General features: G+C 39.4%; 1 protein-coding gene across 7 annotated transcripts in view; it reads right to left on the bottom strand.

Annotated features, from left to right (window-relative positions):
• Nucleotides 1-314: 314 nt before the first annotated feature.
• Nucleotides 315-26,603, bottom strand: part of PPA2 (inorganic pyrophosphatase 2) — a 50,450-nt gene continuing 24,161 nt past the window's right edge. For 2 of the 7 annotated variants that reach the window (XM_005287872.4, XM_024106819.3), the window contains 7 exons: nucleotides 25,247-25,333; nucleotides 21,797-21,923; nucleotides 12,294-12,421; nucleotides 10,232-10,317; nucleotides 8,478-8,547; nucleotides 1,750-1,789; nucleotides 315-506 (listed from right to left, as the gene is read on the bottom strand). In XM_005287872.4, the coding sequence (XP_005287929.3) occupies nucleotides 478-506; nucleotides 1,750-1,789; nucleotides 8,478-8,547; nucleotides 10,232-10,317; nucleotides 12,294-12,421; nucleotides 21,797-21,923; nucleotides 25,247-25,333 (567 nt within the window). In that variant the 3' untranslated portion in view covers nucleotides 315-477. Of the gene's footprint in view, nucleotides 507-612; nucleotides 759-1,749; nucleotides 1,790-3,333; nucleotides 3,491-8,477; nucleotides 8,548-10,231; nucleotides 10,318-12,293; nucleotides 12,422-21,796; nucleotides 21,924-25,246; nucleotides 25,334-26,603 lie in introns of those variants that run through there. The other 5 variants (XM_065596194.1, XM_065596193.1, XM_065596190.1 and 2 more) reach the window with 4 other exon arrangements.

The following is a 26,603-nucleotide window of genomic DNA, read 5'->3' on the forward strand; positions in this document are numbered from 1 at the left end:
TCTGTTGCATATTTGCATAGACATTTAGCCCAGTGTAGGCGATACTGTCTATTTAAAAGGGATCACAGCCAGGACATCCCTATACCCTTGTTACCCCTGGTTGCCAGAGCAACCCCTTGAGGGCCATGAGCAGCTGGCTTATGTTAGAGCAGTTTGAGGGCTGCTCTAATGTTTAGCCGTATATCAGACCATCCCAAATCAACCTCTACATCTGTAGGATGTAAATGTGTACAGGTTGGATGGATAGAAGGAACCACAGAGTTTTCAAGAGTAGAAACAAACAAAACTCCACACAAAGAAACACTCGGAAAGGAAACAATTTAAAAATATCAGTTTATTTACATGATAGAGGGTTTATGTTACTTGAAAAGTTGTTCCAACAGGAACCCAGCAATTAGGAACCAAGCCTGTCTTCAAAACTCAGGAAAAAAGGGATGATTTAAGATTTGATGATGTGACTTCAGAATATTCCGATGATCACTTGTTAAGAAAGTGCCACACATCAACTAAAACAAAAATACACGTCAAGAATGGTATTAATTTTACATGGATAACCAGATGCAAACACTTGGAAATGCAGTAGTCTACACTTTCAGCTTCTTTCGTATCCTTCCTTTCCAAACACATACAGTTCCTTGAACCATATCACCAATCCATGAAAAGAGTGCCCCCAAAGTAAACATTTTATTTTGTGATACAACTTTGTTGAAAATTACATCCTGCAACAGTGTACAGCCCTGATGTATTGCACACATCAAAGATGAGGCAGACTGTGGCCAGTTCTGTGTCAGAGGCTTGAGATGGAATATTTTAGTAAATAAATGCTATTTATTGGCATACCATATAAGGGCAAAAGGATTGCAACTTGCTTTCCCATGAAATTGATTACACAGATGTTATTTTGTGAAGAATTTGGAACTAGACTTTTAAGTTCCTTCTTGTCTTTCCCTTCCCCCCTCCAATTTGTAGTAGTGCATGTTCCTCTCTCATACAGTGCTTTTGGCATTAAAAAGTCAACGGCTTTTTTTTTTTTTTAAGTAAACAAAGCATACTGAACAATCTTAGTTCAGAGTCCTGTACTTCAACTAAAACTATCATTTTTGTTAACTTGAAAACCAGTTCCACAAGAATGGGGAAAGTCAATTTTGCTTTAATTAACACTGAAAAAGTAAGTTTGGCTTAGTTTTGTTGGATAGTTTGTTTTGTTTCATTTTTAAAGTTACCACAAGGAAGAAATCAAAGCAACATTTCTTAAAAGGATAAATATGGCCTTCCATAATTCCTGAAACAGAAAAATATTAGTATGACTGCTCATCTAATTCTAGACTAGGGTGACCAGATGTCCCGATTTTATAGGGACAGTCCCGATTTCTGGGTCTTTTTCTTATATAGGCTCCTATTACCCCTCACCCCCTGTCCCGATTTTTCACATTTGCTGTCTGGTCACCCTATTCTAGACTGACACGGGCTAGACTACAATACCCTTATCGACACCAAGTAGGTATTAGTACTTTATGCCACTTGACTAGTAGTCCCTTTGACTTAATAGAACTTCTCATTGTCTAAGGTACTATTCAAGAGAAGTGAGGGAAGCATAATCTGGCCCTATATAAGCATTTTCATCAGTTCTCATGCTTAGTATGTTTAGTTCACAAAAACTTTTTCCAACTGATCTATTTTTGTGTCATTTTTTTTCCAGCAAATGAAACAAAAATACATGTTGTCATTTGGAGTAAAAATAAACTGTACCTTCTGCAGAAACAGAATCTCCACTCGCAGGAGGTGGTGCCTACAGAAAAAAAAACACAATATTAGTAACACTCCATATGTAGAGTGTCAAAACTCTAGGTTATTTTATTGTGAAAGTCAACAGATGATAGCACAAAAGAAACATACCACTGGCACCGTAAGACAATACTCCTCCCTCTCACACCTCCATTTTTCTTACTACCTGTATAAGTATCTGTCTCACTCAAACGCAGGCACAGACCTACCAGTAGCAGATGAATACCTGTTTAGAATAAAGATGATTTACTCTTGTAGGATAAAGAGGATATTTTGATTTGCAAACAGCAAAGATGAAAACATCTTTGCAGCAATGTTACTATATGATTAAGTTTCTTATTAAATTTCCACAACTATGGGGTTTTTTTGGGGGGGGGGGGGGGGGAGGGGAACAATCTCTATAACAGGGGAGTCAAACTCATTCTGTAGAAGGGATACATTCTATATTTAACTGTGGTCCATGGGGCTTTGTATAACTTTAAAGCTACATATATCCCTCAGCCCACACTGAATCTCCCATTTACGTTGGTTCCACAAAGATCAATGCTAGGAAATATAGTTTAGTGCAACTAAACTTGGTTGTTAATTTTATTTGTCCACCTATTGTCACATCTAGCAGCACTCAGCAAGAAAATATTTTCACATTTAGGACCAGTATTATTTCTGTCCTTAGTCTCACTTCCTTTCCCATCCTCCTATTTCTCTCCTCTCTTCTATTTCCTACCCTCTGAAATTCCTTCTCTCCAGCAAATCTCAATTCCATGTGGGCTTCACTCCCATCCCATCTGCTAAAATTATCAGCAATTAAATACTTAATACTGACATTTAAAGTATCGGCATCTGGCTGTAGAGTTAACACCCCATGAGATTAATAGGGAAGGGGAAGGGAGGTCACCACTCTTAAGGTTCTTACCTGGGTTTTAGCCCTAACCCTCCTACTGTCCACATGCAACATCATCAACATAACAACCTGGTATATTTTCTGTAATTTTGTTTGGTTGGGTTTTTTAAGTTCTCAGGGGAAGACTGCCCCTCTTCCTCTCTCTTTTAAAAGATACTTCTGCCTGGAAAGTATTCCTACCAAAGTACTTTTATCAGATACCCCTCCCAGCAAAGCCCTTCTACCACATTTTCTTTCCAGTTTTATAAGGGAAGAATAATGTGATAAGTCTGAGAAAAACTGTTCTGCAAGCTATTTATTGTTCATCTTGGAGCTTTTCCAACATTATAAAAACATTTTAAGCAGCTTCCTTGTAGAGTGAGTGAGCAAACAGTTCTTGGGATTAATGTTAAACAAAGGCTTGGCTGCCCAGGTCAGTTTTATAGATGGCAACACTTACTGTAAAGTAAATGGTAGATTTTAACATTGACATATCCAGCGACATGTTCTGGTGTTTCCAGAATCTAATTTTCGGTGTGCACCAACACTGGTGCTGAAAAAGAGACAGCACAAGATATCAGGAAACACCAGAAACTTTCACCATCTACAGACAGTTATAAACTCTGGTGTATGTCTGGCTACAGATGCCAGGGTAATTTGGGTATTTCAAACGTTCAGTACCTACTGCTGTCAGACACAGACTACCTCTTCTGATCTCTCTGATTGTACCAATTTTACTCGGGGGTAACGCCATCAACCGCAGTGGAACACTCCTGACTTTCACTAATGTCAGAGCACAGTTAGGCCAACTGTCCTGAAACTCAGCTGGGAGAGAAGAGTAAAGTGAGACAAGGAGGAAAGATCAACAACATAAAACACACTTAAGAGACAGAGGATGCAGAAACACACTCTTACAAAGTGGTCAACGCTGGATACTTAAAAGGAAGGCAGAAACCAGCCAAAAGCGCACCCATTAGGGTAACAGAGCAGAAATTAATTCCCAATACTGACAAGTCATTTGCGTCTCAAATATAACGCTTGTCAAATCATAAAGGCCCAGATGCCAACACCCTAAATCTGTTGAAGTCAACAGGTCTACCCATGGAGTAAGAACAACAAGGAGTCTGGTGGCACCTTAAAGACTAACAGATTTATTTGGGCATAAGCTTTCGTGAGTAAAAACCTCACTTCTTCGAAGAAGTGAGGTTTTTACTCACGAAAGCTTATACCCAAATAAATCTGTTAGTCTTTAAGGTGCCACCAGACTCCTTGTTGTTTTTGTAGATACAGACTAACACGGCTACCCCCTGATACTTGACACCATGGAGTAAGGTGTCACCTAACAACAATAAAGGTATTAGAAACTGGCTCAGCCATAACTATATATGCAGAAGCAGTGCAATAAAGACTGCTTTATCCTTTGCTGTTTACTTTGTTCTTAGGCATGGAAATTCTAGGCATTCTACTCTCCGTAAAAATACATGAGTTATAGCAACAGAGTATGCCTTTTATTTTTGCAGTTAATATATCTCATGAAAATAAAAGGTATATACCACTCATCCAATACAAAAATCTTCTCTCTAAAATGGGTTAGATACAAGCATGGCAGCTGTTCCAAAGAGTGCAGGTGACTCAGGAATATGGAAATATGTTTCCAATTATACTTGTAAGTCAACACTCCACTATAGCTTTGATTTCTCTTGTGCCTATCCATAAGCCAATGGGAGGAAGTAAAAGAAACCACAGAAAACATTTTTTTTTTAAATTTCCAAGTACATGTGAAAGCCTCACAGCCATTAAGACTTTGCAGTTGATCTCTGTATACTGTCAGTTCAGGTTGCAAGAGCTGAATGTCTGACAACTGAATTTGGCAATGCAAGACTGTGGAAAAGACACCGGTTTAAAATTTAATATCTAGAATTTGACGTTCTGCTCTCAAGAGAATATTAAAGGCTGTACTGTTTCAACTTAAAGTTACTTTTGATTGGAAATTAAATACATTAAAAATACCAATTAAAACATATTGTGCATTTTACTCAAGGATAAATACGTTAAGAGTAATTGGACTACCTAGATAAACAAAAAAGTAAGGACTGTCGATTAATCGCAATTAACTCACGTTATTAACTCAAAAAAATGAATCGCGATTCAAAAAATGAATCATGACTAATTGCAGTTTTAATCGCACTGTTAAACAATACTAATTGCAATTTATTAAATATGTTGAATGTTTTTCTACATTTTCATATTTATTGTATTCTGTGTTGTAATTGAAATATTTTTGATTGCAAATATTTGCATTGTAAAAATGATAAACCAAATAAATAGTACTTTTCAATTCACCTCATACAAGTACTATAGTGCAATCTTTGTCATGAAAGTGCAACTTACAAATGGAGATTTATTTTTTGTTACATAACTGCACTCAAACAAAACAATGTAAACTTTAGAGTCTACAAGTCCACTCAGTCCTACTTCTTGTTCAGCCAATCACTAAGACAAACAAGTTTGTTTACATTTACAGGAGATAATGCTGCCCTCTTCTTATTTACAATGTCACTAGAAAGTGGGAACAGGCATTTGCATGGCACTTTTGTAGCCGGTATTGCAAGGTATTTATGTGCCAGATATGCTAAACATTCGTATGCCCCTTCATACTTTGGCCACCATTCCAGAGGACATGGTTCCATGCTGATGATGCTCATTAAAAAAATGCGTTAATTAAATTTGCGACAGAACTCCTTGGAGGAGAATTCTTTTACCCACATTCTGCCATATATTTCATGTTATAGAAGTCTCAGATGATGACCGAGCACATGTTCATTTTAAGAACACTTTCACTGCAGATTTGACAAAATGCAAAGAAGGAACCAATGTGAGATTTCTAAGGATAGCTACAGTACTTGACCCAAGGTTTAAGAATCTGAAGTACCTTCCAAAATCTGAGAGAATCAAGGTGTGGAGCATGCTTTTAGAAATCTTTAAAGAGCAACACTTGGATGCGAAAACTACAGAACCCAAACCACCAAAAAAGAAAATCAACCTTCTGCTGGTGGCATCTGACTCAGATAATTAAAATGAACATGCGTTGGTAAGCACTGCTTTGGATTATTATCAAGCAGAACCCATCATCAGCATGGATGCATGTCCTTTGGAATGGTGGCTGAAGCATGAAGGGACATATGAATCTTTAGTACATCTGGCATGTAAATATCTTGCAATGCCAGCTACAACAATGCCATGAGAATGCTTGTTCTCACTTTCAGGTGACATTATAAACAAGAAGCTAGCAGCATTATTTCCTGCAAATGTAAACAAACTTGGGACTTGCAGGCTCTAAAATTTTACATTGTTTTATTTTTGAATGCAGTTTTTTTTTTTAACATAATTCTACATTTGTAAGTTCAATTTTCATAATAAAAAGATTGCACTACAGTACTTGTATTAGGTGAATTGAAAAATACTATTTATTTTGTTTTTTACAGTGCAAATACTTGTAATCAAAAATAAAAATAAAGTGAGCACTGTACACTTTGTATTCTGTGTTGTAATTGAAATCAATATATTTGAAAATGTAGACATTGAAAATATTTAAATAAATGGTATTCTATAATTGTTTATTCATGTGATTAATCGCGAGTAATTTTTTTAATCACTTGACAGCCCTAAAAAATTAAAGAAGAAAAATCTGTAAAAGTAACAGAAGCAGAGGAGGGTCATGGATGATTGGGGTTTAGTAAAATACTACAAAGAAATAGTGAAACTATTCAAGGAAAAGAAAGTGAGGAATGGGAGCAGGAAGAAAAAAAGTTTAAAACATTGGGGGCTACTATAAGACAATACCCTGGAACACCAATACAAATGAGATTTAAAATTTTTGATTTTGTAAACACTGCAGTAGAAATATATCCACTGGAATTTTTGTTTTAAAAAAACATACAAACAGTTGTTTTAAAACAAACAAATTGACCTGGAATGTTTCAAATGCAAACAGTGCAGCACAGAGGACTTGAAACTGACAATTATTTCACTGATTTTCATTGTCCAAGCTGATGGTATGTCTGAACTTGAATATTTAGTTGTGTTTTTAATACATGTTTATGAAAAATGATTGTAAATTCTAGCACAGACAAAACACAAATGTTTGCTGATAGTTGCATTTAATCAGATAAATGTGACTAGGAATGAATATGTGAGTACTGAAACAAACATTTCTTTATTTCTACATTAAAATTTTACAATTGTGTTAATTAACGTGTTAAAAAACATGCCTAAGAATTTATGTGTAGACATACTTTGAGACAAATGCAGAAAGAAACTGAACAGAATCAACACTGAAAAGTTTGATTTTGAAATTTCTTTCAGTTTAACCAGCTTTGTTGTGAGTAACAAAGACTTCTTAGCTTAAAATACAACATTTTAAAGAAGACAGTAACCCTTTTACAGTAATGTTAGTTAAGACTTTAAACGCACAGAAATGGGAACTTCAGTTCTAAGCTTCCCCTAGATAGAAGGTATAACTGACACCTTACTATATTTAATCTTCTGGCAATACTTTTTAAGGGAATTCACTTTTAACTGGCAACACTTTTTAAGGGAATTCACTTATTGCAGATACAATTTCATAAGCACCCATCACAGGGAAATTTATTAGTCCTCAATTAGCTAAAATAAACAGGAGTATTTGAATCACTATCCCAATACATAAAAGGTCCTGGATTTTGCATCACTGATATATTACTGGTGTAGCTACTCAAGATTTTAGCCTGTACCTTACAAGTAAACAATGAAAAAGTGAGACAACTAGGAAAGAAGCCTCCAAATATGTATATGTTCTGTATGTCTGGTTTTTGAAAGTAAAAACATTAGTTTTTTTCAGAGCTTAGTTTTAAGAGGCCTGAGGTCTCATTCGACACTTACACTTGCACAATTGCTATAACTGTGCGCACACATCAAGCAATTGAGAGAGTTTGAGTTAAGGCTAGTTAGTTGCCTATATAGCCACATCCAAGTGCAAAACACCCGATATGCTCATGGCGAAAGCAAATACATGTGAGAAATGTTTGGGGTTTTTTTTGTTAAATCAGGCACTTTACATTGCTTTTTTGTTGTTGTTGCTTAAGTTGTGGTCTCCAAAACATAACATTTAAATGGAATAACTTCTCCTCCAATGACATTTGCACATGTCAGTATAAAACCTGCAGGACATTTTTCTAGTTTAAACAGAGAACCCATGGATTTGAATTTTACATTAATTTGTATTTGAATTTTACATTAATTTGTATTTGAATTTTACATTAATTTGTATTTGAATTTTACATTAATTTGCAGAACAAGGCGCTATTCTTTAACAAGCAGTTAGAAAAACATTTCCCCCTTCCTTGTACAGCGATGCATTTAATTATGCAAGTAGGCAAACAAAGGATCCCCTTAGTGATTAGAGAGTACAGTCAGCCAGTCAATGAGTTTAAGCACTGGGTGGTAACTCATGGCAACAGGGCAGACAGAGAAGACAGCAGGCTAGATACACATAGTCAATCTTGCTATTTAGCATCAGAAGAAATAGAACCATAGAAAATCAGCAAAACGGTAATGAACCTGCCAGAAAACACAATTATTATACTGCAGCAAAAAAGGTTTATATTATAATGGTTATATGTCCCCCATAATCTCTGTAGTCTACATTTTATTTTTTTAAACCTCACACTTTGTTTACCTATTTTATTTCAATGCTGGATTTTTGGATCTTTTGCTAGCATTAGTAACAATTTTTAAAAATAAAAAAGTTCTATTAAAAGCGTTTTGCCCTTACTGATTGCACAATTAACCTGGCATCCTCTTCACTGCAACGAAAGGGGCTGTCATGCACCAAAATATTCATACTGAAAAATAAAAATTAATAAGATAGTTAACAATAAAAAAAATGGAACAGAATAAAACCTACCTATGATAAACAGCCTCTGCAAAGAGCCTAAATGTTTATGTCTACCGAGAAGTGAGTCAGTCAAAAATGAAGCAACAATAACCAGCATTTTATACATTTAATATTTTACATTTATATAGTGCCTTTCGTCCTTAAAAGGATCCCAAAGTTCTCTATAAAAATAGACACAATGGCATGGAGACAACCCTTGGGTAAGGAATCCAATAAACTGACTTCACAACACACTGGTGGCAAAGGAGAAATGTTGATCAAAGACCTGGGGAAAACCTCTGCTCTTTCAAAAAGCGTCCAAGATCTTTAATGCTCATGGACAGCAGATGAAAACATGGAGCCAAATCCTCTGCTAGTGTAAATGGCTGAAGTTCCACTGAAGTTAGTGCAGCTGCATCCATTTATACCAAGACTGAATTTGGACTTTGGTTTGTAAGGTCTCGTCTAAATTATCTGATGGGATAAACTGCATAGTATTTGATTCCTCAAAGTAAGGCTGGGATTGATTTATAAATTATACCAACATGTAGCCTAAGTGCTTTGGAATAAAAAAATATGAGCTCAATATTACCAACTTGGGACTTGCAGTCCAATAAGAATGCTGGCTAGGAGAAATGGGGTCAATTTCTGGCTCTGCCACAGACCTGCAGTGTGACTTTGGGCAAATCACTTAATCTCAATGTGCCTCAGATACCTCATCTATAAAACAGAGATAACAAGACACTTGTTCTCCAACTCTTTGACTGTGTCCTATTTAGACTGTTAAGCTCTTTGGGACAGGGATTGTCTCTCTCACTATGTGTTTGTGCAGTATCTAGCACATTGGGGCCCCAATCTCAGTTGGGGACTCCTGGTGCTACTGCAAAACAAACAACAACAACAGTATGGAATAAATGATAGGCAGAGGATTCATGTATGGAATATGGAGGCTCTCAGGAAAATCCCAAACAGTATTATGGGGGACAGGGAAAATCATAGTTGAGGACTAACTTGACAACTTAATTCCTTTGTTGTATTTAAATACTGCAGGAATTTTAGAATAGAAGCTGATCATAAATTCATGTGCAGTGATACACAATGGGGTGGTAAGGACAAAATGACAGCAATAACTCTGCTTTTCCTTAGGTTAGGTTACTATATTTAACATTTTAAAGAATTCATAAATTTCATTTTACAGCGTAACTGTATAACGTCACCATAATAAATCGTTAACACAATCCTAACCTTCTTTCTCTAGTTTAAAGTGAATACTTTTAATTAAGTAATTCCTAAATATTAACAAGCTACACTTGGCTATATTATCAAATTACATAACAGGACACGTTCAAAGAAATTAAAAGTTATCAGTATTGTGCAAAAAGCAGCAGATTACACAATAACTGGTTTTTGAGCGGTTACTAAAGTTTACTTATAAATAATCTGCAGGACTCACATGATCAATATATATTTTCTGAGTAATTTCCAGTAAACCCTGTGTAGTTATCATGCAAGAGCAATTATCTATCGGGATGCTGTAAAAACAGAAATGTTACTGCCACCTCAAAGCAAAAAATGTAAGTGGTTCATACACAGCTGCCACACTGACAGAATGAATACAATACAAATAGGAATAGCTTTGAATGGACACTTACCATTCTATAGCACCTCTATCAGCCTTTTTATGAAGCAAAGCTTTCCAGTATTCATGGGTGGATTTAATAATTCCAACAGCAAAATCCTAGTTTATATCAAGAGATATAAAAAGCTATTAACTAAATTCCAAAGAATTAATTTATTAAAAATGCAATTTCACATGGTATATTTTCCAAAATTTTTAATAAGGCTTCACAGGAGGCTTCCTACAATCACACTTTTCTAAGGTGAGAAACAGGCCTCACTACCCACCAAGTACATTGGCATCATACTGAGGATACTTTTGGTTGGTGGCCAGACACAATAAGGAGGATTCATGAAAAAAGGCATCAGTGTATGTGTACAGGAATAAATCATCATACAGGATTCTACATGTGTAACTACAGATGTAGTAACATTGTATGTATGATGCATTATTTTTGAGAAACACATGACCCTTTTTAAAGATTGTATTATAACACATATACACAAGGGTCAAAGTTAATGTTGCACACACAGCAATATATTGGTATTTCCTGATTTGACTGCTTAACCATCCAACCTCAGTGTTACATTAAAGCGGTATATTAATTGCCTAGTTTTGTTTGGTGGGAATTTAATTTCGTGTTGGTTTTTGTTGTTGTTGTTGTTAAAAAAGGAAATACAGGGAGGAAATTAAAGAGCTCCAAAAAGTTTTAAAGTTTTGGGCACCATAGCTCTATGGGCTAACACACACTTGCAGACAGAGCATGCACATTTCATAATTGGACTAGGTGGCTAGATACCACTGAGATGTTGCCACCCTTCACCAGTGCCACTGGAACATTTCGGGGAAGAGTAACTCTCTTACATCCTGGATCTCTAGAAACAAATGAAGCATGTCCAAGTTGGTCAGGAGGTAAGGTATTTAGTGCAAACTCTGACCCAAAATTCCAGCAGTTTTGGCTGCAGCTTTCTTCAAGCCTCACTGAATGTGCTTTGCAAAGTACAAACTTAACAAAGGCAGACAGTGGAGGAGCTGGCAATAGAGCTTCAGGTTGTCTGGCCTTGTAACACTGGGTATTTTCCACCAGGCGAATGATTCATCTGAGGGAGAAGAGTAATAAGAGGATCTTTACACCCAGACAACATTGGAAAGTTTGCTTGGGTTGGTTAGTAGGCATTTTATAGCTTAGACAGTTTATAGCCAATTTGTGTACGGGCATCATTTCCCTGGAACCCATTTATAATGCTTAGGGGGAAAATCCCTCTATAGATTGTACATAATGTGTGATTTTCAAAATATTTTAAACTCAAATCAAACCCAATTTCACCTGGAAAATGGCCATAGTGAGCACTACAGTGAGCACAGTCGCTACAGGGAGCACTATTCCCATGTCCACTGCACTTCCAATCATCAGCTATTTTAGCCACAGGTTTTCAAAAACTCATGAGAATTTTTCTTAAGATGGAAAAAGATCTTTAGTCTTGAAGACAAAAACTGCTGAAACATTTTTACTCAAAATTACCAAAAAAAATCACCTCTGAGCGAAAACCAAGCATGGAAAAGTCTGCAACCTACCATACTGCTTCTTTTAAAAGATATAGTCTTGCAAAACTGTCATGAAGATTTGCCAGTCTATGCACAAAATCTATTCCCCATTACTTTCCTATGATGACAAAGATATTGCAAAAAAAACCAGCCCTGATCCTGCAAAAACCATATGCATGTGTGTAAATATCCACAGGAGTGGGACCTAATATTTTACCCACTTGTTCAAAAACCATTATTTTCTTGAGATACGTTTAATCTTGCAAGTTTTCCTAATTATCTACACAGACAAAAATACAGCTATTCAAAATTCTCTATATGGATTAAGGTTTTCATTTTACAAACACATGAAAATAAGCCAAATAAAGTTCTGATGGTTGATAATATATTCCTACCCCCTCCATACTGCATTTAAAGAATGCTGACATAGCTTTATTCCATTATGATGGACCAACCACTTCCTTGCAAGCAATTCCAAAAAATCTAGGATATATCATTCCAAAAACCACATATGCCAGCAAGATGCATCTTTAAATCCATATCATCTTCACCTTGTCTTTAAACTCTCCATTAAAAGCAAACTGATTTTCCGGTTTGTCATCTGGGACCTTATATAATCGGAACCACTCAGCTGTAGCCTCAAGATAACCCGGTTTGTGTTTCTTGACATCATCAATATCTGTAGGTATATATAAAAAAAAGTATCACCTTTTTACTCTCAGTTTTGGTAACATTTTTTAGAAGTCTTGTAAAATATTTGCAAGCAATTTGATTTCAGTGAATTCTTTCAAAGTCATCAGGAAATTTCAGTTTCTTCCTCAGTTGCCCATAGTTGATATTTTATGATTTCACCACCACACTAAAACAGATAAGCCAGTCACCTCCTGGTCTTCATTAATTAAGACCCAAGGGCCAATGAATAAAATGACCATCTTTATAGCAGGTGGAGAAGAAAATTCCATATTTATAGGCTTTCATCTCACTAGATACCTCATATGAGACTTGGATTACTTTATACATTTTATTTCCCAGCAACTGTGCCAATGCGTCTTTTTGATAATGGAAAAATAACTGGCAAAAACAATTTTAGCTCATGGATTTTAAACTAAAACCTGAAAACAAAGTATAGCAAAGGTGGTGTAGCAAAGGAAAACCTAAAATGTATATTAAAAACACACCTGACAGCACATATGTCTGAGTTTGGCCCATTAGATACAGAAAAGGTAAATGATACTAGCATTAAGGTCTCTAACACCTACTGCTAGTTACTTGCGCTAACCACATTCTACCCTAACCTCTGCAGGTGCAGAGCACCTGGTAGCAGAATGAGAAAGTTCCTGCCGCATAAGTATAGGACAGGGCATGAAGAGGGATGCATGCCGTTGGCAGAGCATAATGAATTTGGAAAATGGCTGTACAACTTATGAATTCTGGTTGCTATTGTGAAATTGAAAAATTTCTGTAACATGAGTGCCTGTATATATATGGACTCATCACTGCTGATAGGTCCTGTAGCAGGTACAATGGGAAATACTTAGCAGACCTGAGGAAGATCTCTATGTAAGCTTGAAAGCTCAATTCTCTCTCACCAGATGAAGTCGGTCCAATAAAAGATATTACCTCACTCCCCTTCTCTCTCTAACATTAACAATGGTACTTAGACCTCACAAAAGTTATACTAAAGACTGCTGCGCCCATAAAAAAAACAGTTTTAGTTTAACTCCTCAAAGTTAAAAGATGGGTGAGATCAGAGCATTGGAAAGTTACCTGAAAGATAGAACAAAGGAAGCCAGATGGTTTTATAGCAAGCCAGACAAGAAGCAGCTGCTTGGACAGGAGAGGACAAGGTCACCCAGCATGTGGTGGCCTCATGTGGCAGAAGGGCCCTTTCTGCTTTCTTGAGTCCTGATGGCCCCAAGTCCTCTGAACAACCCAGCTAGGTCCAACTAGGTCAAATTACGAAGGATGACTAAAAACTAACACTACAAACATGTAGGGACAATATTAGAAGGCCAAGGCACAAACCGAGATTAAACAAGCTAGAGGCATAAAAGGTAACAAGAAAACGTTCTACAAATACATTAGAACCAAGAGGAAGATCAGGGACAAGGCAGGCCCATTGCTCAACGAGAGGGGAAAGATAACAGAAAATGTGGAAATGGTAGAAGTGCTAAATGACTTTCTTGTTTCAGTATTCACCAGAAAGGTTAGTAGTGATTGGACGTCTAACATAGTGAATGCTAGTGAAAATGAGATAGGATCTGAGACTAATAGGGAAAGAACAAGTTAAAAAAGTACTTAGACAAGTCAGATGTCTTCACGTCTCCAGGCAAGAGAGAGACTTCCTGGGGAAATATATGAGCCATTAGTGATTATCTTCAAAAACTAATGAAAGATGGGAAATCTCCCAGAGGACTGGAAGAGGGCAAATATCATGCCAATCTATAAAAAGAGAAATTAGGACAACCTGGGAAATTACAGGCATCATTGAATTTCATGGCCCATGACCTTCAGTAAAGGCATCTGGGCTAGGTTGGCTTTTCCTCCTTGTTTCCACTTTCTCTAATAGGCTCCAGAAGCAGTTGGAACAGAACAGGAACATTAGCACCATGTGATTATCCAGCTTTTTAAAAAAAATTATTATGTTTTTCTTCTTAATTTGGGGGAAGTGTTACAACCGTAAAGTCCTGTTGTTGTGAAGCCAGCACTCAGCCACAGGAAACGGGGAAAAGAGGGCCTCATCACCCACCAGCAACCCACCCCAGTCACTTAAGAGACATCAGGGACAAGCTGGAAAGACAACCTGTTCAGTCCACTGAACACTAAGAAAATGACAGCTTCCACACAGGATTGGGAGGTGGATGTAAAGTTGGGGGGAGGGCAGGGAAAGGAGGAGGAATTTCCAGGGTTCTAATAAGGGAGCAGAAAAATAAGAAAGGATAGCAGGTGCAGTGATTTAATACACTACTTTCTAGAAGCTGGGTTTCACATCTTTATTAGAATCAAACAAATAGGAGTCGGCTGATTTCTGCCTTCCCCGCATCACAGTCATTAGGTGCCATACTCTGGTACTCGATATATACACGTGGTCTCCATTGAAACTATGTATTCAGACTGAAGTCAAAGGGAACTAAACATGTATAGTATAGCAAATGTATTGCCCAATATAATTTGGTCCTATTTATCTATATTGTCAATCTCTGCTGAGAAGAGGCTCAGGATGTGAATGCCAGGAGCCTTGCAGGTCAGACAGTATTAACATGATTATCACAGGTATGGGGGTGTGATTTCTGCATATTGCTGGTATGCATTTTCCAGTTCCACTTTCATAAGCATCAAAGTTAACCCCAGGGTTAAAAAGCAGATGAAATAAAGTTAGCTGTTATTACAGCGAGAGTAAGCAGCTTGGTTTGAATAAGGAAAATCTCTAGAGGCTGGCACGAATGATTACGGCTTGCTTTTTGTCAAAGGAAAAAACCAATGAAAATGCAGCTCCCAAATCTATCGGGCCTTACAAAAGGAAACGATAAAAACATTTGTACAAAACTACCATTTTTAGTACAACAGATGCTGTTTCTTGCAAGCAAAGCTAAAACAACATGCTTGCAACAAGCTTTCTAAACAAGGTCTGTGGGAAGAGAAGACATATGTTTTTAATAACATCTTATAAACATTTACAGGAAGCAGCAGCTACATTCCATATAAAGGCATTTGTTGTATTTTCTGCAGCAAGGGGGGAAAAAAGCACTAGTACAGACAATTAATTTCTTTATGTTGAATGCTTACACAAATTCCCCAAATTCATGGGCCTCTTCTGCTGTTCTGCATATAAATATACCCATGCATAGAGACACGGTACATGATACCAAGTAGTGCAATATACTGTACTTCACCATTCAGCGACTGACCACAACTCAAAACTAACTTAAAGCCACCACATATGGTCATCATCTATAATGAATAAAAACAACCCAAGGCACTGCCCATTGCTATGTATTATGTTTATAAACAGCAGAGAGCATTTTGTTTGGGGAGAGGAGAAGGGTGCTGATATTGTACAGTAACTATATAATAAGTTATTAATATACCAACATTGATAGAAATTATTTACAGATATGTATATTTACAGGCATCATTCTAATGACCAACAGAATAAAACCAACTGGCCAAGATTTCCAAAAATGGCCAGTGGTTTTGGGTTCCTTGGTTTTTATGTGCCAACCTTGAGACACCTTTAAGGGGCCTGGATTTTAGAGGGGACGTGCTCAATACTTTCTGAGAGCAACTTTAAGACACCTCAAACCCAGCACCCCAAATCACTAGTCACTTTTAAAACACTTGGCCAATATGAATCTCATTTTAGGCCTTTGTAATTGGGGCTAAACATAATCATGCCCAAATATTTCTCTGAGTTTGCAGGAAAGGTTAATTGGTCCAGATCTGTATTTGAACTTCAATACATAAATTAAATCCCACTATGAGACAAGTGGTCAAAAAAATTTTCCATTTCAAGAATTTGACTCTCTTCTTGGCCAAGATATTACACAAAGTTCAGGCCTAGTTTAGAGATTCAAGAGAGGGGAAAACAAATTTTAGATCCACACCAGACCCACTTCCTTGTTTTTAAATTGCTTCACTGAGTCCAGTGATGGTTATCTGGCTAGCAGCTGCCTGGACAGAAAATGGCACTCAGGTATGTAAAGGGCAGAGTTAAACCAAAGCTGATTGTATTAAAACAAGTTCTTCCCTTGCATCAATTACAGCTTTTTCATTGCTCTATATGAGAGAGTTCTAGGCAGAGTTTCCAGTTTAAGCAGTACTTATCAATAAATGCCTCCAGAATTGGAGGCCTATATATTGGGAGGACTCTGTATAAACAATGGGAAATGCTCTGCTTTAAATTGTGTTTTGGAAATCAATTGCAGTTATGAGAATGATCAAAAACCCAGAATGGGGAAATATGATGTACCTGGTGCGTGTTTAAATCAGTAAGAAAAAATTAATATATAACACAAGCCCAGGACAGGATTTTCAAGCATTTATGACTTTACTGTCCCCGAATTATTTTTTCCAGATTTACCATAACTAATCTTCATCAGAAACTATGATGCACATGCCTAGTTTGAAATTTTAACACAAAGTGGCCTGAGTCACCCAAGCAAAAAAAATAACTAAACACTTTTCACAAACGTTAGAGTAACAAAAAAGACTGACCAGATGTTGTTCAGACTTCTGAAGGGGACAAAGGAAACAGGAAAGGTCTTTGCTGGGCAGAGACCAAACATAAGAACTCTACACCCAATCAGAAATATTAAGTGAATAGTAGAAAGTGAACAATGCCAATAGCATAATTCAACTATATCAGCTTGTCAGTTATTAGAAGAGGTTTCTTAGTTTTATCCACAGCTACCGTCCATCTGAATAAAAAAAAAGTCTCATGGGGAGGAAGGAAAAACAAGTATGAAGGGACATATTGTACTGCACATTCCACCAGATTTGTTTATTTTCAAAACGAAGAGGGATTCCTGTTAACCACTGCAAGCAACAGTTATGTTTTGTTGAACCAGATGGTGGACATCCTCTCCCCTCCAAACCTTGGACTACTTAAACAATCTCTGAAGTGACCATTTCTTATATTTAAGAAATGTTTTCCGCTTCACCCTCCGATTGTTAGACGGACGCTTCTCAGGGTATGTCGCCACAGCAACCAGACACCTGCAACTGGCCCGTGCCAGCCAACTCAGGCTCATGGGCTCGGGCTGCAGGGCTGTTTCTGTTGTAGCCCAACCTCTGGGACCCTTCCACCTTGCAGGGTCGCAATGGATCAGGTGCCAGCCCGACCCCAGAAGCCTACACAGCAATGCAACAGCCCCAGAGCCCAAGCCCCGCGAGCCAGAGTCAGCTGGCATGGCCCAGACACAGGTGTCTGGTTGCTGTGGCGACATACCCTCAGAGTTGTGTATTTCCCATCTGTCAAGCTGCCCTGCAGTGGCTCAAGAGTGAGAGACCCAACCTCAGGGCAGACTGTTAGGAACCAGGGCACAAACCCCCAATTGGTTGTGAGTTCTATACTTAAATTTCACCAACCAATCATCAAGCGTGAACTCCTCAGACACTATAACAATCTTAACATGGAGTCACAGACATTCCTCTTGAGTACTCTCTGTCTTGCCACCCAGGTTAGCCTACCTTTGTGAAAGATGGACCCTTACCCCAAGGATCACAGCAATATTCAATATCAGAGGGGTAGCCGGGTTAGTCTGGATCTGTAAAAGCAACAAAAAGTCCTGTGGCACCTTATAGACTAACAAACGTATTGGAGCATAAGCTTTCGTGGGTGAATACCCACTTCGTCAGTCATGCGTCTGACGAAGTGGGTATTCACCCACGAAAGCTTATGCTCCAATACATTTGTTAGTCTATAAGGTGCCACAGGACTCTTTGTAGCAATATTCAGGTTACTTTGAGTCCCAAAAGACCAGGCACTTAGCCCAGGTCAATTGCACATTGGATCTCCCACCAAAGGCAGTTTATTAAAGGACTGGCTACAAGCTATCTAAAGATTTATTTATATGGGACAAGGAAACGAGAGAGTTATTTAGGTCAGAACAGGTAAACATATATACACACATGAATTCCAATCTTAAGTTTCAAAATGTGATAGAAGCTTGTATAATAAACAAGCGCTATATGTCCTTTATAGCTAATCCAGGCTAAGCACTGGGGATCTTTTTCTTATGCCTAGTAATTCTTGCCTCCCACAGTCCACGCAGCATAAAGATACAGTTCCTCTTTGTTAGGGGTTTTTATTCCCCCCACCCTTCTGCTCTGAGCTTCAAACTCAGATGATGGGAGCAATTCACTTGCAAGACTCATCTTCATGGGGAATAAACAAAAATATTTTGTTCTCTTTAATGTTCCACTGTAGTCTGTCTGGTGTCGATGGGCCTTCCTTGTCGGGCAGGACATAACAGCTTCTGTTGGAGATTAGCACTTCATACTAGTTAATGCCTCTCTTCTGTCAGGTTATTTACACATAGAGGCTTACAATGTGAATGCTCAAATGTTACCTTACAACATCGGACACAGATGTTATAAGTGAGATTAATGCATGCATCAACTCACAAGCATTCAATGAAGTCTAAGCACTCAACACATTATTATAATTCTAATACCTATTTTAACAATCCTTACACAGAGGTGAGCAAGAGAGTCATTTCAACTCTGTATTTGTCAGTAGTCAACTGAGGCAGGGGGACCCTGGCATGAGCTAACGCCTGCTTGGCCAGCGTCACATTATCAGACAATTATGCTTGCTAGATTAGGTTCCTTCTTGTGGACAAGAAAATATGGATGCATGAGATTAAACTTGAGTGTTTAAGAAACACAACTAGAAATCCATGGCTATTCGTGCAAATATATTCCAAATGAAAAATTGTGTGCGTGCGCACACATCACATGCCACAGTTCATATTTTTTGTTTTTAAAAAAAGAGATAAATAGTCTATTTCCAAATAAATTGGAGTTCTGTCACCAAAGCACCCAATCCTTTAGGGCAAGAATGTTACTCAATAAAACAAAGCCAGATTTAAGACAGCACTAGTGCACTAAGTGTTAAACAGTGGCTCAGTTTTTTTCCATATTTTACTTTTGTCATACTAAACTATTTCTTAATCAGTTTAAGTTATGGTTAAAAAAAAAAGTATAGGAGATTAAAAAAGAAAAAACATTGTCTAAAAATATATCACTAATTGCCTGTCAAAATCACTTAGCCGCCCATCAAGTGGTTCTTATTTATTACAAAACATATATGGATTCCCACTGAACATTATGGAATGTTGTAAACTTGGTGCAAACATTGAGGGCAACTCCACAGATCTTAGTTCCTGTGAGAAGAAGGAGGGGAAGAAGACAGAGAGATGCTCTCAGATAACTGAATCTCAAATTATTTAGCCCTTCTTACAAGTTGTGCCTTTCCATTTATAAGCAACTACACTGTGGCTAGCTGAAGCTTCAGAGTCATTTCTAAAGGCTGTTAGATGTTCTGATCATGGGGGCAAGGTCCATGGCAAAAAGCAAGGTGTCACAGCCTCCAAACCAAAAGTGGATGGAAAGAGGATCTATGTGCTACAGCTGTCACCTGAAAATCCAGGGCTAGTGATGAATCCAAGATGACTGAGTGACTTTGAACCATACCAGCAAGCCCCTTAGACAGAAGGCATTAACATCACCTATCCATTCATGTAGATGCTTCCTTTTGCCATTAGCATCAGTTCTACCTCATCCTGGTTTTGATGGGAAAAAAAAGTCATAGATCTGAGTGTCATCTTCGCACTGAAGAAGCAGCAGGCTGAGACATCTCACTGCTTCCCTAAACTAAGCTTCAGGATCTCTGTAACAAAAACACAGTATGAGAAAGCAAAAACATTCTGCTGCAATTGATCTGCCTTGGTGATTTTACCAGCCTAAGAGCTTCCTTATCCCTTCATCACAGGTAATCTGTCATGGTGACCTATGGAAACAATAAAAAGGGGAGGGCCATCTAGGTAGCAGCCCACTGATGCGGATAACAACTTGCCTTAACATTGCATTCAGCCACCAGGAAAATGGTTCAATGGCTGAGCAGCATAATTCCTCAGACATCTGGAACGCTATTGGACACATCCGTTACTACAGACAGACCATTAAAACAGGTACTATCCCAACAAAAGGATAAGTCCTGATCTTGTGTACTTGAGAGTACATAGGATATTTAGCCTCAGAACATAATTATTACCTTGACAAAGACTGTCCAAGACTTGCACATGATTTTAGCTCTTGGATTCCCAATGATTTTATTTTTAAGAATGAAGCCCTGTTAGCTACAGGAAAGGTACAGCACAAGCACAGTGTGAAACGCTGACAACACACCCTTAACTCTTCTGAAGGGAACACCTGCAGGAATGGGAAGGTAATCCAGTTACCATGCCACTTTAAAGCAACCCTGCCAAGCTGAAATCTAGTCAATTTTTAAAAAATAAGTTAAAGGTCATTTCAGGTGCTAGACCTGCCTTGGAGTCCTGTCACCCATTTTTTGTGGCTACACAAATCACACTTTCTTTTGTATTTTTTTTTCTTCTCTTTTACTGTGCAAAGGACCCAAACAAAACAAACAAGTGGATGAATGGCTGTTGGGGAGACAAACTAACAATACTGAAAGTAAACACTTAAAAAGCTATTTTTTTTTTTGTTTCTTTCAGCAATAGTACAAACTATTTCACAGTTGCAAGTAAAAGCTTTTCAGACAAATGTGATTTTATTTTTTAAGTTAGAGGTGTTCCTTTAATCTCTACCTTCTCTCTGCTGACACTAACATCAAGGCTTCTGTTAGAGTCAACTGTGATAATGATTTTGCAATGTGAACTACAAAAAGCTAAAATGAGCCCACCAACAAATTTCACATGTGCAAAAATTCTCAATTACTTGGGAATCATGTTGTCAAAACCCTGCAGGACACTTTAAAAATGTAGGGGCATCTTCAGAGTGCAAAACTATACCTACCCAAATACCATGAACAAAAAACACCTCATACAGCCAATGGAAATTAGGGCTGTTCAAAGTAAATTACATCTGCAAGGGTTTAAACTTTACAGTTCTCCCAACTATTAACTAAGGCAGTCATGTTTCAAAGATTATGTTCTCTCACACAAGGTTCTCTGTGTGACAGGTCATCTGAGGAAGTCCGGAGATAGCCGCTAGCCTTCCTAAAACTTAGTGTGAGATACGTATGTGCATTCCCTAAAGAAGACATTTAAGTGCAGACAACAGCAAATAGATGAATACATGCTCCCTTTTCTTTAGGCTGTCTGCCTTGCCTCATCCTTTGTGCGTCAATATCAAACACCGCTCTACTGACCATGCAATTAAAAGCAAGGTGCAAATATTTAAATCTGGAGCTGCGCAGTTAGTAAGCTAGGCGACATTTCTGTATTACCAATTCCAAATTCTAAGTTTATCGTGTTCCTCAAAGTTCACTTGCTGAAATGGATGTTTGAGGACAGGTAAAGATACTTGCCATGAATTTTCTGGGCTTCTGGGTCATCCACATTGATGGCAATAATCTTCCAATCTGTCTCTCCTTCATCAATAAGAGCCATAACTCCAAGAACCTTTACCTGAATGATCTCACCAGGATAGTGAACCTGAAAGCACAGCAGCACAATTTCTGTCTCAGAAAGGTACAGAAAAGGCTACACAGTCGCAACCTCTTTGTTTTCCTCTAACAGACCAAAAAGTTGTTCTCCTCATTCAACTCTTCCACATTCCTGTCCAGAGTTTTACTTCCAGTCCCTAATAGATTCCCAGGTCTACTTGTCCCTCTCCAGTCTTTTCTCGCCTTTGATTCTCTCTTCCACCTCTCTGTACAGGATCTCAGTAATTTCTTCAAGGAGAAAACTGACATGTTCTAGTAAGAATTTTCTTCCCTCCCCTCTATATTTACCCCAATCTGTGATCCAGAGGCACCACTCATTCATCTTCTAATCCCTTCTACCTATCCCTCTTGTCCCCATCCCAAGTCCTCATCTCTTCTCTCACTCTCCTGGCTCCTTTCTCTTAGCCTTCAAACATACACCTATCTCCACACTCTAAATTCACCCTGGCTTCTCTAAATAACACCTCATCTCTCTCCTCTTCTTTTCCTCCAAGCCCCAGGAGTGTGAGGTTTCTTCCTGCTGCAGCAATTTCCTCTCCTCCAATTCCTTCTTGGATCCCTTGTAATCCAAATTCAGGTTCCTCCTTTCCACTGCCACAGCCTTTACTTAGGTCACTAACAATCAGTCTCCTTCTGACATAGTCCGAGCGGCATCTTCTGCAAACTCATTCTCCTTGATATATTCACCACCTTTAGCACAACTGATGATTGCTACCTCCCTTCCTAACTCTGTGGACTTTCAGAATTTTTCTCCCTCCATGTTGTTACCACCTTCCCACTCCAAATGAGCCTTCGGAGTCTCCTTCTCCTCACATCTCAGTCAACATCCCATAAGCGCTATACTAGACCCTCTTTCCTTTCTCTATCTCATCTCTGGGTGGCCTCAACCTACCACCTCTAAACAGGTAACTCCCAAATCTGCCTTTTCACCTAATCTATCCCCCTCACTCCAATCTCACACATTTATTTTTTTGACTCGTGTTCCTAGATTTCCCCACTGGCAATTCAAGCTCAACATGGCAAAAAAAATAAGTTCTCTCTCTCTTTTCTATTGCTGTTAAGAATTGCACTGCCCTTGTGAGTTATTCTAGCCATAAAACCTGCTATTTTTATCTCCTCTTGTCTCTCTCACTCAATACCCAAGCTTTTGTGAAATCCTGCTGGTTCTTTCTTCCCTCTCCAAAATCCACCATTTCACTGAGTTTAAGGCCAGAATGGACCACAAAGTCATACAGAAGGTCAGACTAGAAATCACAGGCCACCACTACCTGCATACAAAACCCAACAACTGAAATTAGGCCAAAGTATTACAGGAGACTAGATTATTGTGTGCCACAAGCAAATACAAGGGACCAAGGTACACCAGTGCCCAACGCCCCCACAATGGCAGTGAAATGATTAAGTGAGATATAACCTTATAATCCAGGTAAGTGAGTTACACCCACTCACTGCAGAGGAAGGTGAGCCCGCCGCCCCTCCCGCCCCGAAAATCAATGCCAATCTGAAAATTTCTTCTCAACCCCACATATGGCCATCAGTTAGACCCTCAGCATGTGAGCAAGAAATAACCAGTCAAGAACTGAGAGAGAGAGAGAGAGAATCATTGGTGCCACCTCAGAGCTCTGGCCTTCCCCATCCAAGGTGCCATCTCCAGCCATGGCCATCCCTGATTATTCAGAAAAAGAAGATAAAAACACTTCCAGAATATTTGGGAAGCAGTGGGGGGAATCCCTTCCTGACCCCCTGCCTGTGGCTGGCTAAAAACCTGAAGCATGAGCTTTTAGGAACATAAGACATAAACCTGAAGTGAGCCCCATGGTTTTTAAACCCTTCCCCTACCAACACAAGCAACCCTGTTTCCTCTCAGTTCTAACAACAGAACCTTGCCCATACATTGGCAGGGCTGGCCTTTGGGGTGGGCTGTCTAGGCCCCCGCCCAGGGCGGCCCATCAAAGAGGGCGACGTGCGCAGGGTTTGGATTCCCACCTGACCTGCTGAGGGCCAGCTGGGCTGACAGAGGCAGCAAGCAGGCAGGCAGCAGCACTGGAGAGGGAGTAGCGGGGGAGAGACCCAAGCTGCAGGGGGCAGTTGGACGACCAGCCGGGAGCCAGGTGATCAGATGACTCCCCCGGAGCAGGGGTTCCCTTCCTCCCCCTGAACACAAGCCTTCAGGTTCCTGACCCTGAGTGCTTTCTTAAAGAGACAGCGCACTCATACACTCAGGCACACACACATTCCCCTCAACACAACACACACTGTCTCACACACACACTCTCTCTCTCCCCCTGCAACACACACAAGACCAGGGCTCCCTGCATTCAGGTCACTTCCCCACCTGGGCTGTGCTGAGGCATCAGCAGCTGCTGCTCTCCTGCCCTCCCCTTACACAGCCCAGGGAGTGCATGGGGCAGAGGAGCAGCAGTCCAGTGGGGGAGCAAGCAGCAATGCCAGCTGCTTTGTGCATCCAGGTCAATTTCCCAACATGGGTGCAGGAGGGGGATGAAAGGGTTAGGGGCACAGTGCAGGGGTTAGGGGCTCAGGAGGGAGGTGCAGGGGGTAGGAGTGAAGGGGGCACAGTGCAGGGGGCAGGTGTTGGGGTGCGGGGGTATGCACTGTGCAGGGGTTGGGGTATAGGAAGGGCAGGGGTTGGGATGAAGGGGACACACTGCAGGGGTTAGGGGAACAGGAGAGGGCAGGTGTTGGGGTGAGGAGGTGTGCACAGTGCAGGGTTAGAGGCTCAGGAGGGAGGTGCAGGGGGTAGGAGTGAAGGGGTGCAGGGATTAGGGCACAGAAGGGGAGTGCAGGGGTTGGGGTGAAGGAGGAACAGTGCAGGAGGTAGGGGCACAGGAGGGGGCAGAGGTTGGTGTGCAGAAGGGGGCAGAGGTTGGGAGTGAAGGGGGAGAAGGAATTGGGGTGAGGGAGGGGAAGCAGGCATTGGGGTGAAGGTGGCACAGTGCAGGTGTTAGGGGCACAGGAGGGGAATGCAAGTGTTGGGGTGAGGGCGCATGCCAGTGCAGGGGTTGGGGTGCAGGCATTGAGGTGAAGGTGGCACAGTGCAGGGGTTTGGGGGGAAGGCAGGGTGGGAAACCGATGGGGGACCAGGGGCAATGAGGGGGCACCACACCCACAAGGCCAGGGGCACCAAAATGCAAGTTCGCCCAGGGTACCATTTTCCCTAAGGCCGGCCCTGTACTTTGGTCATCCCCCAACCACAAATAAATTGTGTAACCTCTTCCCTCTGGTCAATTGCTTCCACCTTGCCCCTCTCCATTCTACCAAAATATTAAAATAACCGTGTTTATTAAGACAAACCTTTGTGCCTATTTCACACACATCAATGGGATCATTATCACCACAGCATCCTGTATCCTTATCTTTATGGTGTGGATCTTCCCAAGTCTGTTAAAGGATTGAGAAACACAATAATTAAACTCCAATCACAATTCCTTAGTTTACCTATAAATTACAGAGATTAATAAAACACCAGTAAATAAAGTTACAGCCTCTCCTTTTTCTGGCAATAGGCATGCTTAGCTCAAGAAAGATGGTAGATTTTATGAGCCCGGATAAGATAGCTGGTAGAGCACCAGCCTTTTAATCAGAGGGTCTGGGATTTAAGTCCCTCTTCAGGTACAAATGCTAAGTCAAAATTGGATGTGTTTCTAAAGATATGCTCAACATTTTGTTGGTTGGTTTTTTTAATTAAAGGGGATTGTTTTAAAATTTAGTTATTTCCACTTTTAGAAAAAGTTTGCCATCAGTAGCTATTTTCCTGCTATAAGTGACTTAGTTTTTTGTGACTTTTATATACTCTGAAGTAGGTAATTGTTTCAATTTGGGGATTTTTCTTTTCTATGTTTGAAGTAATGAATCTACTAGAAATGAGAGGGAAAAAACACGCCCACACCCACCCACCAAAAAATATGGATTTTGGGAAGAGGTAAAAGAGCCTTGTGGTGAAATTTCTTCCAAGGTACCCTCAAGTACTTCCCCACTGGTTGCTGATGAGCAAACAAACACCTAAATCCTTATTGTTACCAAATATGGAATTTCAGTTACTGTTTATAAACACAAAACAAAATTTTAAATGAAATATGATCAAACAAGTCTGAAGATTCAAAGTGAAATGAATCAAAGTAACTAACCCAAAAACAAAACTAGTTTAACCCAAAAACAAAAGTCACTATATTTTTTTCCTTTGTCAAAGAGGTTAAGAGATTCCAATTACACCTCTACCCCTATACAACGCTGTCCTTGGGAGCCAAAAAATCTTACCACGTTATAGATGAAACCTCGTTATAGCGAACTTGCTTTGATCCACCGGAGTGCGCAGCCCCCCCCCCCCCCCGGAGCGCTGCTTTACCGCATTATGTCTGAATTTGTGTTATATCAGGTCGCCTTATATCGGGGTAGAGGTGTATTATTTACACTGCCAAATATGAATGGCCTACATGAATTTACTACCTCAACTTTGTGTAAGGGGAAAAAATGTTACTACTACTTGGTTTAAGTACTTTTGAATGACAGGAAGATGACAGCATAATCCTGTCACATAGTACAGGGAAGTAAAAAAAATATAAATTCAAGGTTCCTTAAATACTTAACTCCTTCCTGAAATAGCACATACATTTATACATACGCCCCAATTCTGATCAAAATTTATGGACAC

This window comes from Chrysemys picta, chromosome 5, assembly GCF_011386835.1.
Source record: "Chrysemys picta bellii isolate R12L10 chromosome 5, ASM1138683v2, whole genome shotgun sequence".
In the NCBI taxonomy this organism is placed as follows: domain Eukaryota; kingdom Metazoa; phylum Chordata; order Testudines; family Emydidae; genus Chrysemys; species Chrysemys picta.